Raw genomic sequence first — 16,118 nt, forward strand, 5'->3', positions numbered from 1 at the left:
CACCTTCCAACTATATGACAGCACATATGTACATCTATGGAAAAGTGGCCTTTCAAATACACAAAATCAATTTCACACCCAAATCAATTGTTCCATTTAGAAGAGGGGAAATAGTCACTTTTAAAAGGAAGAATAAAATGTTAGTTTGTTATCATCTGTTCTGGTAAATAAATGTCAAATAAAACAACTTTGGCAAGTTTATTAAACTGTTAATTGTTTTATTTAAAACATACCAGCACTAAAAAATCTTACAGGGTTCAGTTCTATGGAGTTCTTGAAACTTTACAGTGCAGCAAATGCAAATCATTCAATGATGCAAGAATCTGCTTTCTTTAAGGAAACACTATCAAATAAATATCCTTGGCCAAAGCTTCTGGACAAAGAAAATAATTGATATGACTATTTGCAGATATTGAATGTGCTTGAATGAGGTATGCACTGATGGGGGGAATCTTTTGGGAGACGATCAATTGAGAGACCACCGCTGCGCCAAATTCAGGACAGCGGGTGACCTCCAGGAGCTGGAGCATGGAACATCCTGGCTTACTCCAATGGAGTTTGGCAGCCCCCAGCATTGTGAGGCCAATGGGAGCACTCCAGAGGGTGTGTGGAGCAGATAAAAAGTTCACTGCACATAACCAACAGAGACATCCATTTCCACAGTTTTAGCACATTGTGGCAAGGCTGATTAGGGAAGACACCAGCTTTGCCATCTGATGCTGATGAGCTCTTCAGTAACCTTAGAAATTACGAGATTCCATCCTTCTGATATGAAGCTGACAAGGAGCGGACAAAACCTGAGGGGCAAAATTCTGTTTGTAAGTTTTCAATACAATGGATAACTGCCCTTGTGATCACCCTATTTAGGGTGTCACTGGAGATTTCCTCCAGCAAAAACACATAGTTGCATGTTGGGTTCTCTACCCAACACAGTCTGGATTTCTGCGCCCCCTTATGTCAAAGGGCCAGAGAAATTCTGGCCTCCGTGTGCATAGACGACAGAATAATGGTTTACAGAAACATATTTTGCAAAATGAATTCCAGCTGTCAATATTTTTATCATAGCCATTTGCTAATCAGTATCCTATAATTAGAAATACAGAGGTGGTGTCAAGTGTCATAACCAAACAAGTTGCAATGGATTCAGAAGGACCAAACTCTCCTGTTGTGGGCCACGTATCTTTGGTAGCAAATGTAAACACCGACATCAACTTTGCAGTCCACCTTCATGACTAGACTAACTTGTGTGTGTATAAACACTATCTTCCATATTGGCTGACTGCAGATTTGCTGATCTTTTTATTCATGCTATAGGAGTGTTCCTTGTACAGTTGTTTTAGCTCTGACGCCAGTGATAATTTCAGCATCTGCCCGCAATACCAATAACACTAGATTCAAAGCCCTTCGCCAAGCTTCTAGCTTTACTGTTACATTATCATAGACTTCAAAGCAGTCTTCATTCACACTTTGAAAGGAAGCCCTACATGGTGCACCAACATTTACATGTTGCTCTGAGAACTCTGAAATGATAGGAAATAGACCAACACTTTTGTGAAGGCACTTTTGCACTTCTGACAAAGCATCTAGTGGTGTTTCATGTGTGCCAGTATTAACCATTGCAGTCACAAGATATTCAGCAAAGCCATCAGCCAAGGCTTGCAAGACTTGTGATTTGTACAATGCTGCAGTGTCTGCAAACCAGGAAGAACAATGTGCACCAATGCAACTTGCTGTATCAGTTCCTGGTTTGTAAGGCTTTTCTAATATTAACTGTTTTAGATGGCGGAGGCAAACAAGTTCAGTGGCTCCTGCACCAGGAAAGATTCGTCTCTCACTAAGTGCATGTTTTAGACGATATGCACAAGTCCAGAATTGATCTGCCAACGTCTGCAGCTTGCAATGTAAGGGGCTACAAAGGACTACTGTGACGACAGCAATTTTACAAGTATTTATCTGCACAGCAACTTTTTCTCCTAAGTTCAAAACGTCTCCATTTCCCATTTTCCAGAAACATAGATGTCCTCCAGTTCCCACATAATTCTCATTTACTTGTGTAATGTAAGTTACAATGATGCCTCCCATAACTTCTGCAAGCCTTTGAAACACAGGGTCTTTCACTTCTTGAATTACTAAAATATTTTCTTGCATGCACATATCCAATAAATGTGGAGATGCTATCCCCTTTATCAGAACTAAATTGATGTGAATTTTATGAAGTATGTCCATTGTTGTACGTAACCACTCTTCTTTTAAACTTTTAGAAATACCCTCAACAGTCTGAGTGACCATTTTAATATTTGAAATTCTGTTGAACCCTGGATGAATGTACTTATCAGTTAAATCACCGTTTATAAATACAGTATGAAGAGGCAAAGTTGCCAAATGCTTGACAATTACAGACTGCTCCCCTGAGACTAATGTGATAAAACCAGGACTAACACAGGAATCATGCTCAGGTATTCCTGGCAGGAAATACGTAACCAAATTATCAATGTCAAATTCTGGGAGTGTCTTGCTATTACTATTTTCTGCAAAAATACTTTGAGTCTGAATTTTGTAAGCTTCTACAACTAACTTCATCATCCTCTGGTTCCCATTGCTTAGTGATAAAGCCAAGGCTGTAAAACTGGCAGAATCAGCTGGAGTGGCAAAGGAATCCTCTTCAAAGTCATTTAACAAATTTGGGAAAGCTTTTTCTTGTCTGTTTCTATTAGGATTCCTGAAGTGCCGACTCATATTTACTTTTGTTTTTACACGGTTGTATGCAGAGTTCAGTTGATCTTGGTCAAAAGAGGCAGGAGTCATTATATTACTTGAAAAAGACCGTAATAAGGAGCCGTTCTCATTGTTAACATTGTACTTGGTTCTGCAATTCCGTTTTATTGATATATTTGACTGAAAGTGAATGTGTTCCTTTTCAAGTGATTTCATTTCATTAGTGAGATGGGCAGGAGAGCTAGTTAAAGAACATGGTAAATTCTCAAGTTTAAACGTTTCTGGATTTTGTTTACATGGTGAGCTTTTCAAAATGTCATCAATGGATATCTGATGTGATATTAGTACCTCAAAGCAATGTTCTAATCCTTCATACATCACAGATACTATGGTAGGGATGGGAATCTCCTGCTTGATACAATTTAAAACAGCTTTACTCCACGCTCCAGCAAGAAAAAGAAGGGTGGACGTTCCGGATTTATATTGTTTGTAGTGTGCCTGCACTGCTTCATTCAATAACTGTCCGACTGGACAATCCAACTGTAGATTCTCTAAAAGTCTGAATGCAGAGCAAATCACAACTGTTTCGTCAGTAGTGTCATCTACAATGAACTTGTAGCACTTCTTGGAGCCAAGCAATGATTTTCCTGACGCAGCCACTGCAGCAATCTGTTCCAGGCCTAGGTGAGATTTCTGGTTTAGGAATAGGCCCCATATTCCAACAGACTGCAAAAGAAAGAGAAATTCAAATAACTATTATACTTTTGTCATAATTTTGTAAATGTAACCCATTTCCTCACTGTTTGCTGTAGTGGCATCAAATGCAATAGAAAAAATTAAGCCATTTAATATTTGTAACTCAAATTCTGAAATTGCTTTCACCTTTGTAATGGACGTGTGCAGTTTAGATCTCCCTGTATTTGTAAAAATCCAGTCACTGCAAAACTGATAGCCCTTTGGTTCCAATCGTCCTCATCAGTAACAAAGTGGATTTCATGGCAGCCCTGGTAAACATACTACTAGTCAACTGTGAAATGTACTTGTGGATAGCGAATTATGAAATCCTGCAAATATCATCAGTAACCAGAGGTGAAAATATTCAGGGCTGTGGTGATGTTAAAAGCCACTGCCAATGTGCTCACCTTGGAGCGCCTTGTTCAGGAGGTTGTAAATGTCAGTAATGACCTGCTGAAAAAGTCTCGAGTTTCCTGATGCACTGTTCCTCTGTCAATTTGAAATGCTGATCCTCTGCCTATAAACCCGATGCATCCATCATATCTGTAGATAGTTATTTTAGTGTCTGTAATTCAGCCCATCAGGTCAGGAGACTTCTAACCTTTTGTTCTATTAGTTTCCCCAGTACTTTAGTGATTCCACCTCCCTTTTGCCTCTAGATCCTGTTCTATTCTTGGGATGTATTTTGTGTCTTTCACTTTGAAATCAGATACAAAATACTTGTTTGAAGTTTCTGCCATTTCCTTATTTCCCATTATTAACTCGCTAGTCTCATCCAATAAAGGATCAATGCTTACTTTAACTGTTATTTTCCACTTTGTATACTTGTAAAAGCTTTTACTGTCTGATTTTATATTTCTTGCTAGTGTTCTCTTACTTTTTTTCAGTCATCCTTTGCTGGTTTCTAAAATTTTCCAAATCTTCTGGTCTACCATTAATCTTTGCTTTCAATTTGATACCATACTTAATTTCCTTAGTTATCTATGTATAGGGGCATCCTTTTTATAGCTCCTTTCTCAATAAAATATACCTTTGTTGAGTTATGAACCATTTCCTTAAATGTCTGCCACTGTTTCTCTAGATTGGGAAAACAGAAAAGATGGTAAATTTAGGCAACTAAATTGGCTGATTCAATCCCAAGCCGATTGAAAATCAAGTCCAACGTTTCTGATCAATGACTATCAGAGTATGAGATGATCATATCAATATGCCTCAGGTTGTTAAGCTTTCCTTTTACCTCAGTCGCGTTTATGTTTAAAATGCTCACAAGGAGTTTGTTTTATTATTCATGACAGTATTGGTCAATGATAAGGGTGAGGAACCTGCGCCCTCAGCCTGCACAGAGCCCCGAGCTCCCCCCACATTACCTGCGAATAGCCGGCCGCCTGCTCCATTGTTGTGCAGCCCCCTCTTTAACCCCCGGGGCGTTGTCAGGACATGATAAATAAACAACCTTTTTTGTCCCAAAGTCTAAAAGAACGGAAATGACGCGTGATAGCTTTCAATCCCCCCCTCCCCCGGTTGGATCGGCGAAGTGGCGGTTAAATTTACCCCGCGGATCTGCCCCGTGCCGCCTGCGGCCTGTTTGAGTAGGTTGCCGTGATACCGAGCGCGCGCCTTCGCCCTGATGATGTCATTGCTGTGACCCCGCCTACTCCCTGGCGCCATTGGCTGGTGAATGCGCGTCATCACGGCTCCGGCACAGGTCCCGCTCTGTGAATGGCCGGCTGAGCTGTCGATCATTGTAACGCCATTGACCCCGCCCCCGCTTCGTGAGAAGTGGAGTGTGTTTGTGTATCTGGGAAACTAAGTGAAGGAGCTCGAGAGTTTGTTTACACTGGAAAGGTAAAACCGTCGCTGGAAGACCTCGACGTTGCCGTTTGTCTTGCAGACGTTCTCCGTGCTTACTCCAGGCAATGGTAAGATTTAAAACAAATAATTTCTTCTTGAGTTTAATAATTTGTTGAGTACTTCACGGAATGATTGATTTTCCTCCACTTAAAACACATTTCCAAAACAAATAGCTTGTGTGTGAGACCCCCACCCCATCAAATATTGTCCGTCAGGAAGGATTTCTTGACTCCGATAAGTGGTCCCGCCACATGTTTTCGGTGTATTTGATATTTAAGTCTGCAACTACAAGTTTCGGACCAGCAGATTCAAAGTCAAAATTTAGCCAATTTTGATAGGCTTTAAAAATCTGGATTTTAATTGAAGGGAAATGAATAATATTTTCAGTTAATGTATTCACAAATCCCAAGCTGTAATTCGCTTTATTCATATCAAACAAACATGCCTAATTTCTGTTTCTGTCGAATGATAGCTTGCTTCTTCGCGATTGAGGCCACAGCAACCATGTGTTATGAACCCCAGCTCCAAAGCTCTAATCCTTTTGCATGATGCTTTTTACTTTCAATTTTAGAAAAATAGCTATTTTCGTCTTTTACAGACCCGACTTGATGTAATACGTTCTGCCGGATTATTCATTGTTATATTATCATTTTATTGGACCAATAATCTGGGGAATGTGTCAGTTTGAGAACTTTTAATTACTTCTAAAATATGGAAGTAAATTGTTTGATTGCACTCACCTGATGAAGGAGCAGTCCAAATAAACCTGTTGGACTTTAACCTGGTGTTGTCAGACTTCTTATTGTGCCCACCCCAATCCAACACTGGCATCTCCGCATCATGATTGCAAAAAGCCAATTTGTTCACTAGTATCCTTTTTTGGAAGGAAATTTGCCCCTGCTATCGGATCTGACCTATACATCTCTCCAAACTGCCCTTTGAAGTATTCAAACAAGTCATTCAATTCTTTCAAATCACTAGAAAGCAAAACAAGAATCAAACTAAACTGCATTGATTCACACTTGATCCTGCAAAGTTCTCTTCGCTAACATCTGGGGGCTAGTGCCAAATTGGGAGAGTTGTCCCATAGATGAGTGATACAAACATGAGATGTAGTCATACTCACAAAACAGCCAATGCCTCAAACTCAAATACAATACTTGACTATGTTGACCCACCATAAGTGGACACATGATAGTCTGTAGTCAGTAGCTGTTGGGGTCTGGAGTCAATGATGAGGATTCTATGTAGTTTTATGGCCTCGGGTCAAACATGGTCATGGAAGCCTTTTGGTTCGCATCTATTGCCTTCCCACAGCTCGTGAATCAGTATTCCTGCATGTTGAACGCCTCTCTTGTTGACAAGTCCACCATTACGGAGGTCAATCTTCATCCAATATGATTCAATCCGCATGACCTTGAAACAGTAAGCCATTCAGTTCCATCATTCAATTAGATCACGACTGATCTGTATTTTAACTCCAGTTTGGTTCAGGAACTTTTAATATCTTTGTCTAACAACAATCTATTAGCCTCTGTTATGAAATGTTCAACTGACCTAGACTGAACAGCTTTTTGGGGGAGAAAGTTCCAGCTATCCATTGCTCTTTGTGTGAGAAGTACTTTCTGGCATTATCCCCGAATGGCCGAATTCTAATTTCAATTTTATGAAACAGTTGTGTGAACTGGACACAACAAGGGCGACATGACCCAGCTATATTTCAGCTATTGTGCAGAAAACCTGTGTACCATAGCTCGCTGCACTACTAATTAAACTGTTCCATTTCAGCTATCATACTGGAATCTTCCTGATAATGCAGAACATTTACCCATGTATGTTCTGTGCAAAAAAAAAAGCAGGGTAAAACCAACCCAGTTAATTGTTGCCCTATCGAACTATGTCCAATGATCAAAAAAGCAGTTAAGGGAGTCATCAACAGTGCTTTCAATTGGCTTGTATTCATCAATAACTTGCCCACTCTCCCAATTTGGCACTAGCCCCCAGATGTTAGCGAAGAGAACTTTGCAGGATCAAGTGTGAATCAATGCAGTTTAGTTTGATTCTTGTTTTGCTTTCTAGTGATTTGAAAGAATTGAATGACTTGTTTGAATACTTCAAAGGGCAGTTTGGAGAGATGTATAGGTCAGATCCGATAGCAGGGGCAAATTTCCTTCCAAAAAAGGATACTAGTGAACAAATTGGCTTTTTGCAATCATGATGCGGAGATGCCAGTGTTGGATTGGGGTGGGCACAATAAGAAGTCTGACAACACCAGGTTAAAGTCCAACAGGTTTATTTGGACTGCTCCTTCATCAGGTGAGTGCAATCAAACAATTTACTTCCATATTTTAGAAGTAATTAAAAGTTCTCAAACTGACACATTCCCCAGATTATTGGTCCAATAAAATGATAATATAACAATGAATAATCCGGCAGAACGTAGGCTCAAGACCTTGGACAATCATTGACTTGAGCTGAATTCCAAACATTAGGTGAGGGTGACTGTCCTTGACATTAAGTTAGCATTTGAGTGAGTGTGCCACCAAGGAGCTCTAGTAAAACTGATGGTTGTGATTGTTCGTTTTTGATGGTTGTGATTAGGACAATTCTGACAGCCCCAGGATACTTCTGGAATGTTATCAAACGTATCTTTTGGAAGACTGCATAGATAATGGCCGTAGAAATTCCCTAACCACCATATCTGTACTCCCAACAAAATCAACTGTTAGTGAGTCATGATCAACCTTCACAAATCATGATGACTTTCTCTGACCAAGCCATTATTGCTCAGTCATTCCTCAGATTCTAGTAACATTCCCATAACTGACTGTAGCTGCTGTTTTCTCACTCACTCCCTTCTTAAATAATGGAGTACTTCGATCCAGCAGCATAATTCTCAAATCAACAGAGCTTTGGAAAATGATGGCAATGCACCTGCAATTCCTCACCTGTTTATAAGTAGTCTGGGTTAGAAATCATCAGGTCTGAAAATTTGTCAATCATATTTCCATTTACCATTTTTTAAAAAATCATTAATGATATGTGGGCATTGCTGGCTGGGCCAGCATTTAGTGTCCTTCCCCAAGGGCACTTAAGAGTTAACCACATTGCTGTGGAATTGGAGTCATGTATAAGGCAGACCAGGTGAGGACAGCAGATTTCCTTCCCTAAAGGACTTTAGTGAACCAGGTGGGTGTTTACCAATCGATGTTGGTTTCATAGTCATCAATAGACTTTTAATTCCAGATTTTCATTGGATTCAAATTTTACCATCTGCCCTGGCAGGATTCGAAACCTGGCCCCCCGAGCATTACCCTGGGTCTTTGGATTATTAGTCCAGTGACAGTACCACTACTCCATCACCTCCTCAATTTACTTGTATTATATCTAATTGGTTCCTCCTCTTGATTTGATTTTTTTGTATCACTAGTATTTTATCTTCTACCCCTACTGGGAAGACTTATTTAGCAAGTCTGTTGTTTCCTTCTTGCCAATAACTGACATTTGTCTAATGGACCCACAATCTCCTTTGCCACTTTTTTTCCTCAGTGTATGGATTAAGTTATATATGCAATCATATGGATTTATTGTTTGATATTCAATTCTCTTTTTCATATTTCCTATTTGTGATTTTTAATACTTTGTACTTCTTAATAAACAAGGATGTCAGAAATGTTGAGTGCTAACTTCCAAGAGCTGGTTTTGGGGCCTTTCCTGTTTGTAACTCTCATCAATAATTTTGATTCAAAAGCTCAATAGACATTCATCAACTTTTATGGATGATACCAAACTATGAGGGCCAAATGAAATTGAGCTCAATGAATTGGATAAAATATGAAACAATGGCAGATTGCTTTTAATATAGACAAGTATAAAGTGCATGTAAGAATAAAAAATAAGTCCACAAATGATCTTGAAGTAGCTACAATAACAGTAAAAGGGCTCTAGACATTTTGGCCCCAATATTAGCAATGAGTTGGGAATGGTGGACAGGAGCCTGTAACTGGTCAAATAATTTGGTTAAGATGGGGGCAAATCGCTGGACCTCATTAGAATATTGTTGAATTTTATCAGCGCCCCACCCTAACAAGCCACTTCTGCCCAAGATCAGCTTCTAGGTAGCCATGGAATATGCTGGCCTCCTGCTCACTTCCAATTAAATTTGAGTTGTGGTGCCAATGATAATTTTGAAATCTTAATTGGGCCCCGCTGCCTTTTGCTGGAGCCTCACTCATGATCTGATTTCTGCCCATTCAAATTTAAAGGGGTGGTTATGGGGTGGAGTTGCTCGATTTTGTGACAATACCAAGCCATCATTTTTGTAGAATCATAGAATGGTTGCAGCACTGGAGGTCATTCATCCATCCTGTCTGTGCTAGTTCACTGTAAGGACAATTTAGCTGGTCCCACTCCCCTGCTCTTTTCCAGTGGCCCTGAAATTTTTTGGTTATCTAATTCTGCTTTGAAAGTATTCATCATACTCCCATCGCATTCTTAGGCAGTGTATTCTCGATCCTAACCAGTCATTATGGGAAATAGAAGTTTTCTCTCAGTGTGTCATTGGTTCTTCAGATAATCATCTGTGTCCTCTGGTTCTCGACCCTTTAGCCAATGTGTACAGTTGCTCACTTATCTTCTCTATTTAGATTCCATGTGATTTTGAATACCTCTATCAAATCTCTTCGCAACCTTCTCTTCCCAAAGAAGAACAACCTCAACTTCTCCAGTCACTCATCCCTGGAACCATTCTCGTAAATCTCTTCTGCACCCTCTCTAAAGCCTTTGCATCCTTCCTAAAATGTGGTGCCTATGAATTAGATACACTTTTTGGTCTCAACTGGAGAATTGTTTCAAAAAGGTTCATCATAACTTCCTTGCTTTTGTACACTATAACCTCTATTTATAAAGGAGATGGATGGAGTTTATGAAAGTTCCAGGGTTTCAGTTTATCTGTGTGTTTGTTGTGGGAGTGAAAGTTCTGCAGCAGGGCAAAAGACCATGCCAAAAAGGTGCTCTGTTAGCATATTGCTGGCAGTACATGTGTTGTTGTTTGCTGGTTCTGTGTTGTTGGCACTCAAGAGAATTCCCAAGAACATTTTAAAACTCTGCGGTTGGGGCTCAGGAGACGTCCTGAGGAGCTGATAAGATGACAGAAGGTCACTGGCTCTGTGCTGGAAAGAGTTTGGGCTGAGAATAAGCCCTAAGTCATTTATAACTTGGTGTAGCTGAGGAGATTGGAACTTGGTGAAATCCAGCGGCAGTACCAGCTCAGTAAAGCTAATGGCTATTAAAGAGCTGAAATTGTGCCAGTAAGTAGAAGGTGGAGAGCAGAGTCAGAAAACCAGTGAAACCATGTCTTGGTACACAAGACTGAAATCCTGGGAGGTGTGCAGTCATTGAGGCAGTCCAAGTTGGAGCAGCTGTGAGGGAATTTAGTGGCTTGATCTTCAAAACTGCCAAATTTGGAGTCCTTCATGAGGGAGACCGCATTTCAATTAGATTGGTTGACTCTGTGTTTACTGACATCTGGGTAGGTCACTAAGAAATCTGTGTGATCTGCCTTGGTTGCATTTGCCATTTATAGTGCAGTATAATGTGTTCAACTACAGTTTGTCGGTCAATTCATATGTACCTCATTAATGTTGAATGTTAGAGTATAAGATAGTAAATAAATAGTAAAATTTTTTTTTTTGTTCAAAACCCATGACACCTTGTAGTTTTATTCTCTTAACACGCACTTTGACTTTCAAACTTTTGTCTACTTCAAACAAATGTTATTGTTCCCTAATCAGATCTTACTAAGACCATGGGAGTTTGGTCAAGGATCATAGTAGAGTGTATACACACACTTTTTCTGAGTTTGTTGAGGAAGGATCTTTAAGATTATGCAAGTAGGAGATGTAAAGGTTTTCATTTTAACTCTCAACATCTTAGGGCAGTCGAAGATGAGGATCAACTAATGTTATTTTTCAAACTATTGTTGTTCTTAACAAAATACAAATTTCTGATATTTGTATAACTGTTATGACCCCAGTTGATGTGACTACTGGGTGGGAAGATCCCAGAATGGAACCCTGGCTCTAAAGACCGTTGCTTTTCTCTTTTTTTCGGAAAACGTGGATGAATAGAGTCGCAGGAATGCCAGTTAGCTTTTGAAAGCAAAAAAAAATTATTAAACATAGGAAGTTTGACTGTGGTACAATACTCCTTCACTCCCACTTATCTTCACAAATGTACACAGATTTAAAGGATAACATAGGTTACAAAATATATCTTATGCTATGATGTTCTCAGTAAACACACAGTCCCTGTAACTCAACAAGCCCACTGTGGTTAGACAACACCCCACTCTGAAATCAAGTAGTGGGTGTCACCCAGTCGGACTTCTGTGGATATCTTTTCAAATTCCCCCAGATGATTGTCACACAGGTGCTTCCAAACTTCATTCTCGAAAAGACATGCCTTAGAATCTTCTTCTAAACAATGCCCTCTCTCAGCTGGCCCTAGCAATGATACACCTTCATGTTTTCCAACTCTGCATTCAGTGTTCCTTCTTGAATCATCAGGCGCTTTCAAACTTCCACGCAGTCGCTCAGGAATCCAGTCACCAATTGCTTCAAACATTTACTTCACAGGTGTCACCAACCTTAGGAGTGCTTCAGACATCACTGGCATTTCACTAGCTTACTCCACCAGGTCTGCACTTTTCAGTTTTGACTTCAACTTCAATGAACAGTACCGTGTTTCAATGACAGTTCCTCTTTGTTCCTTTTTACTTCAATCTCCCTGGAAACTTCTCTTGAAGCTAAATTCAAAAAGCTTTCCTACCCTAAAGGGTTGCGAAGCAATAGCTCATTCTTGCTCCAATGCCCGTTTACCTTTCATATCGTAAGCTCCCCAGGCACAATGGAGAAATGGTTTGAACTGAAACCGAAAGCCCCCACACATGTAAACACTTTTGTTTAACATGAATCTCACTAGAGCTAGAGACGTTCTCACACAAAAACACTAAATTAAAATCACTTAAATCCTATACCTTATTTCTAATATACAACAATACAACCAGACATCACTTAAAACTATCTCTGATATAGACTGTAGTCATGGAGCACCAGTGATAGAGGGAGTGAATGTTTGAGATGGTAGATGGGACTGGACTGCCAATTAGGTGAGCTGCTTTGTCCTGGATGGTATTGAGCTTCTTGATTGTTGGAGCTGTACTCGTTCAGAGTGAAAACTATCCCATCAGAGTCCTGACTTGTGCCTTGTAGATGTTGGAAAGTTTTTGACAAATCAGGAGGTGAGTTACTCTCTGCATATATAATATCCAGCTTCTCACCTGCTCTTGTAGCCATAGTATTCATGTGACTGGAGCAGTTAAGTTTCTAGTCAATGATGACCCTGAGATGTTAGTCCATTGCGTTTATTGCCGAGCACTTGGGTGATGTGAATGTTACTTGCCACTTACCTGCACAAGCCTGAATGTTAGGCAAGGAAATCAGAGGTTATTAGGTAGATGGGCATGTGGAATTTGAAACAAGCTGAAAGGCTGAGCTGGCTCAGGGGCCATACGGCCTACTTCTCCTATTTTGTATGTTCTCCAGGTCTTGCTGCACGCAGTCACAAAGTGCTTCATTATCTGAAGCGTTGCAAATGGAATCATCAGTGAACATCTCCCCACTTTTGTCCTTGTAGTGGAAGGAAGGTCATTGATGAAACAACTGAAGATGGTTGGGCCTAGGACACTATCCTGAGGAGCTGACACAGCCATGTCCTGGGGCTGTGGTGATTGGCCTCCAATAACCAAGCCACCTTCCTTTGTGCTACATGTAATTGCAGTCAATGGAGAGTTTTCCCGATTTCCATTGACTTCAATTTTATTTGAGTTCCTTGATGCCATACTTAGTTAAACACTGCCTTGATGTCAAGGAGAGGGGCCATCTTTTTGAGGAAAAGAAGGTGTTACAGGCTAATAGGCTGGAGGAAATAGATGTTCGGAGGGAGGATGTACTGACAGTTTTGAATAAACTGAAGGTCGATAAGTCCCCTGGGCCTGATTAAATATATCCTAGGATTCTTTGGGAGGCAAGGGATGAGATTGCAGAGCCTTTGGCTTTGATCTTTGGGTCCTCACTGTCCACGGGGATGGTGCCAGAGGACTGGAGAGTGGCGAATGTTGTTCCTCTGTTTAAGAAAGGGAATAGAAATGACCCTGGTAATTATAGACCGGTTAGTCTTTCTTCGGTGGTTGGTAAATTGATGGAAAAGGTCCTTGGGGATGGGATTTACGACCATTTAGAAAGATGCGGATTAATCCGGGATAGTCAGCACGGATTCGTGAAGGGCAAGTCGTGCCTCACAAATTTGATTGAATTTTTTGAGGAGGTAACTAAGTGTGTTGATGAAGGTAGGGCAGTTGATGTCATACACATGGATTTTAGTAAGGCGTTTGATAAGGTCCCCCATGGTCGGCTTATGATGAAAGTGAGGAGGTGTGGGATAGAGGGAAAGTTGGCCGATTGGATAGGTAACTGGCTATCTGATCGAAGACAGAGGGTGGTGGTGGATGGAAAATTTTCGGATTGGAGGCAGGTTGCTAGCGGAGTGCCACAGAGATCAGTGCTTGGTCCTCTGCTCTTTGTGATTTTTATTAATGACTTGGAGGAGGGGGCTGAAGGATGAATCAGTAAATTTGCTGATGACACCAAGATTGGTGGAGTAGTGGATGAGGTGGAGGGCTGTTGTAGGCTGCAAAGAGGACATAGATAGGGTGCAAAGCTGGGCTAAAAAATGGCAAATGGAGTTTAACCCTGATAAATGTGAGGTGATTCATTTTGGTAGGACTAATTTAAATGTGGATTACAGGGTCAAAGGTAGGGTTCTGAAGACTGTGGAGGAACAGAGAGATCCCTTGGGGTCCATATCCACAGATCTCTAAAGGTTGCCACTCAAGTGGATAGAGCTGTGAAGAAGGTCTATAGTGTGTTAGCTTTTATTAACGGGGTTGGAGTTTAAGAGCCGTGGGGTTATGCTGCAACTGTACAGGACCTTGGTGAGACCACATTTGGAATATTGTGTGCAGTTCTGGTCACCTCACTATAAGAAGGATGTGGAAGCGCTGGAAAGAGTGCAGAGGAGATTTACCAGGATGCTGCCTGGTTTGGAGGGTAGGTCTTATGTGGAAAGGTTGAGGGAGCTAGGGCTGTTCTCTCTGGAGCGGAGGAGGCTGAGGGGAGACTTAATAGAGGTTTATAAAATGATGAAGGGGATAGATAGAGTGAACGTTCAAAGACTATTTCCTCGGGTGGATGGAGCTATTACAAGGGGGCATAACTATAGGGTTCATGGTGGGAGATATAGGAAGGATATCAGAGGTAGGTTCTTTACGCAGAGAGTGGTTGGGGTGTGGAATGGACTGCCTGCAGTGATAGTGGAGTCAGACACTTTAGGAACATTTAAGCGGTTATTGGATAGGCACATGGAGCACACCATGATGATAGGGAGTGGGATAGCTTGATCTTGGTTTCAGATAAAGCTCGGCACAATATCGTGGGCTGAAGGGCCTGTTCTGTGCTGTACTGTTCTATGTTCTATAACCACTTTCACCTCACCTCTTGAATTCAGCCCTTTCGTCCATATTTGGACCAAGGCTGTAATTGGGCCTGGTGACGTGGTCCCAGCAGAACCCAAACTGAGCATCAGTTGGCAGGTTATTGGTGAATAAGTAGTGCTTGATAGTACTATCAGTGACACTTTTCATCAATTTGTTGATGATCAAGAATAGACCCATGTTGTGATCAATGTCTGGATCGAAATTGTCCTGCTTTTTGTTGACAGACATTGACAATTTTCCACTTTGGGTAAATGCCATTGTTGTCGCTGTATGAAAACAGAGGTGAGGCTAGGTCTGCGGCACATGTCTTCAGCACCACAGCAGTGATGTTCTTAGAACCTGATGGCCCATAACTTCCTGATTCTCCAGTGTCGCATTTAGAGGATACCCCAATGATACGCTGGGGAGCCCTTCTAAGTAGTTCCTATGCAGGGGTTTGCCCAGTAATTGTCCAGAAGCACTAATTTCCCCTGGACAATTGTGATGGCTGGGAACCATCCAATAGAAGTGATTTAAACAGCTAACTTAAGATGGTTTTGCCAGTTTTACCATTATAATTCTCTGAGTCAGGAGGAGAAAAAATGACTTCTAATTCCAGAGTAACTAATGAAACACTCAGACCTAGCCTTGCACATGACACCCCTCACACACATGACCCCCCAGTGGATCCTCTACACCATCCCACCCCCGACCTGACCTCTCGGTCTGACCCCCACCTCTCCACTCTTTCCCCCCCCCCCCCACCACCGTCCCCCTCCACTTCAACCCAACTTCTCTCCATCCGATTGTCTGAACCATTTGTCTTTGAAACTTACCTTCTCCCTTGAAATTGTCCCTTTAAACATCCCCTTTATGCGGCTGATATTGTAAAAAGGGTATTTCTTTTGTTTCCTGCCCCCAGTTACTCTGTATTGATGTGGCCAGAGGTGCACTTCGTTGCTCCTTTCTCACCCAGCCTGAGGGAGGAAGGCTGGTTGAGACAGGGGCTTTGTAATTACAACATGGTTACTTCTGTCATAAGTGGCAAAGCACCGAGATTGCCACACTGAGAAAGGTACGGGCCATTGTTTTTGCTCTGTCCAGTGCTCTCAGCGGTTTTTGATATCGCGAGATATAGTTTGAGCAAGTCACATTTGGAATACTGTGCTGGTTTTGGTGTTCTCATCATGGTGGATGATTTTGCGGCTTTGAAAAGGGTGAAGAA

At 41.2% G+C, this 16,118-nt stretch overlaps 2 protein-coding genes across 5 annotated transcripts in view; one reads left to right on the plus strand and one right to left on the minus strand.

Annotated features, from left to right (window-relative positions):
- Positions 1-203: 203 nt before the first annotated feature.
- Positions 204-5,061, minus strand: bbs12 (Bardet-Biedl syndrome 12). Its single transcript, XM_078206068.1, has 2 exons — positions 4,818-5,061; positions 204-3,441 (listed from the first exon to the last, which is right to left on the minus strand). Exons 1-2 carry the CDS (start codon positions 4,842-4,844, stop codon positions 1,309-1,311), a joined length of 2,160 nt encoding a protein of 719 aa, XP_078062194.1. The 5' UTR covers positions 4,845-5,061; the 3' UTR covers positions 204-1,308.
- Positions 5,062-5,211: 150 nt separating this feature from the next.
- Positions 5,212-16,118, plus strand: part of cetn4 (centrin 4) — a 34,939-nt gene continuing 24,032 nt past the window's right edge. Inside the window, exons 1-2 of one of the 4 annotated variants that reach the window (XM_078211310.1) lie at positions 5,223-5,369; positions 9,948-10,052. In XM_078211310.1, coding sequence (XP_078067436.1) covers positions 5,367-5,369; positions 9,948-10,052 — 108 coding nt within the window. In that variant the 5' untranslated portion in view covers positions 5,223-5,366. Of the gene's footprint in view, positions 5,370-9,947; positions 10,160-16,118 lie in introns of all 4 variants that reach the window. The other 3 variants (XM_078211326.1, XM_078211318.1, XM_078211335.1) reach the window with 3 other exon arrangements.

Source organism: Mustelus asterias, chromosome 1 (genome assembly GCF_964213995.1).
Source record: "Mustelus asterias chromosome 1, sMusAst1.hap1.1, whole genome shotgun sequence".
Taxonomy (NCBI): domain Eukaryota; kingdom Metazoa; phylum Chordata; class Chondrichthyes; order Carcharhiniformes; family Triakidae; genus Mustelus; species Mustelus asterias.

Excerpts from the sequence above, each read along its gene's own strand:
- bbs12 (XM_078206068.1), bottom strand. The coding sequence starts at position 4,844 with ATGGAGCAGGCGGCCGGCTATTCGCAG. Across the intron at positions 3,442-4,817 it reads AGGCGGCCGGCTATTCGCAG|TCTGTTGGAATATGGGGCCT; the intron begins GTAATGTGGGGG and ends TTTCTTTTGCAG.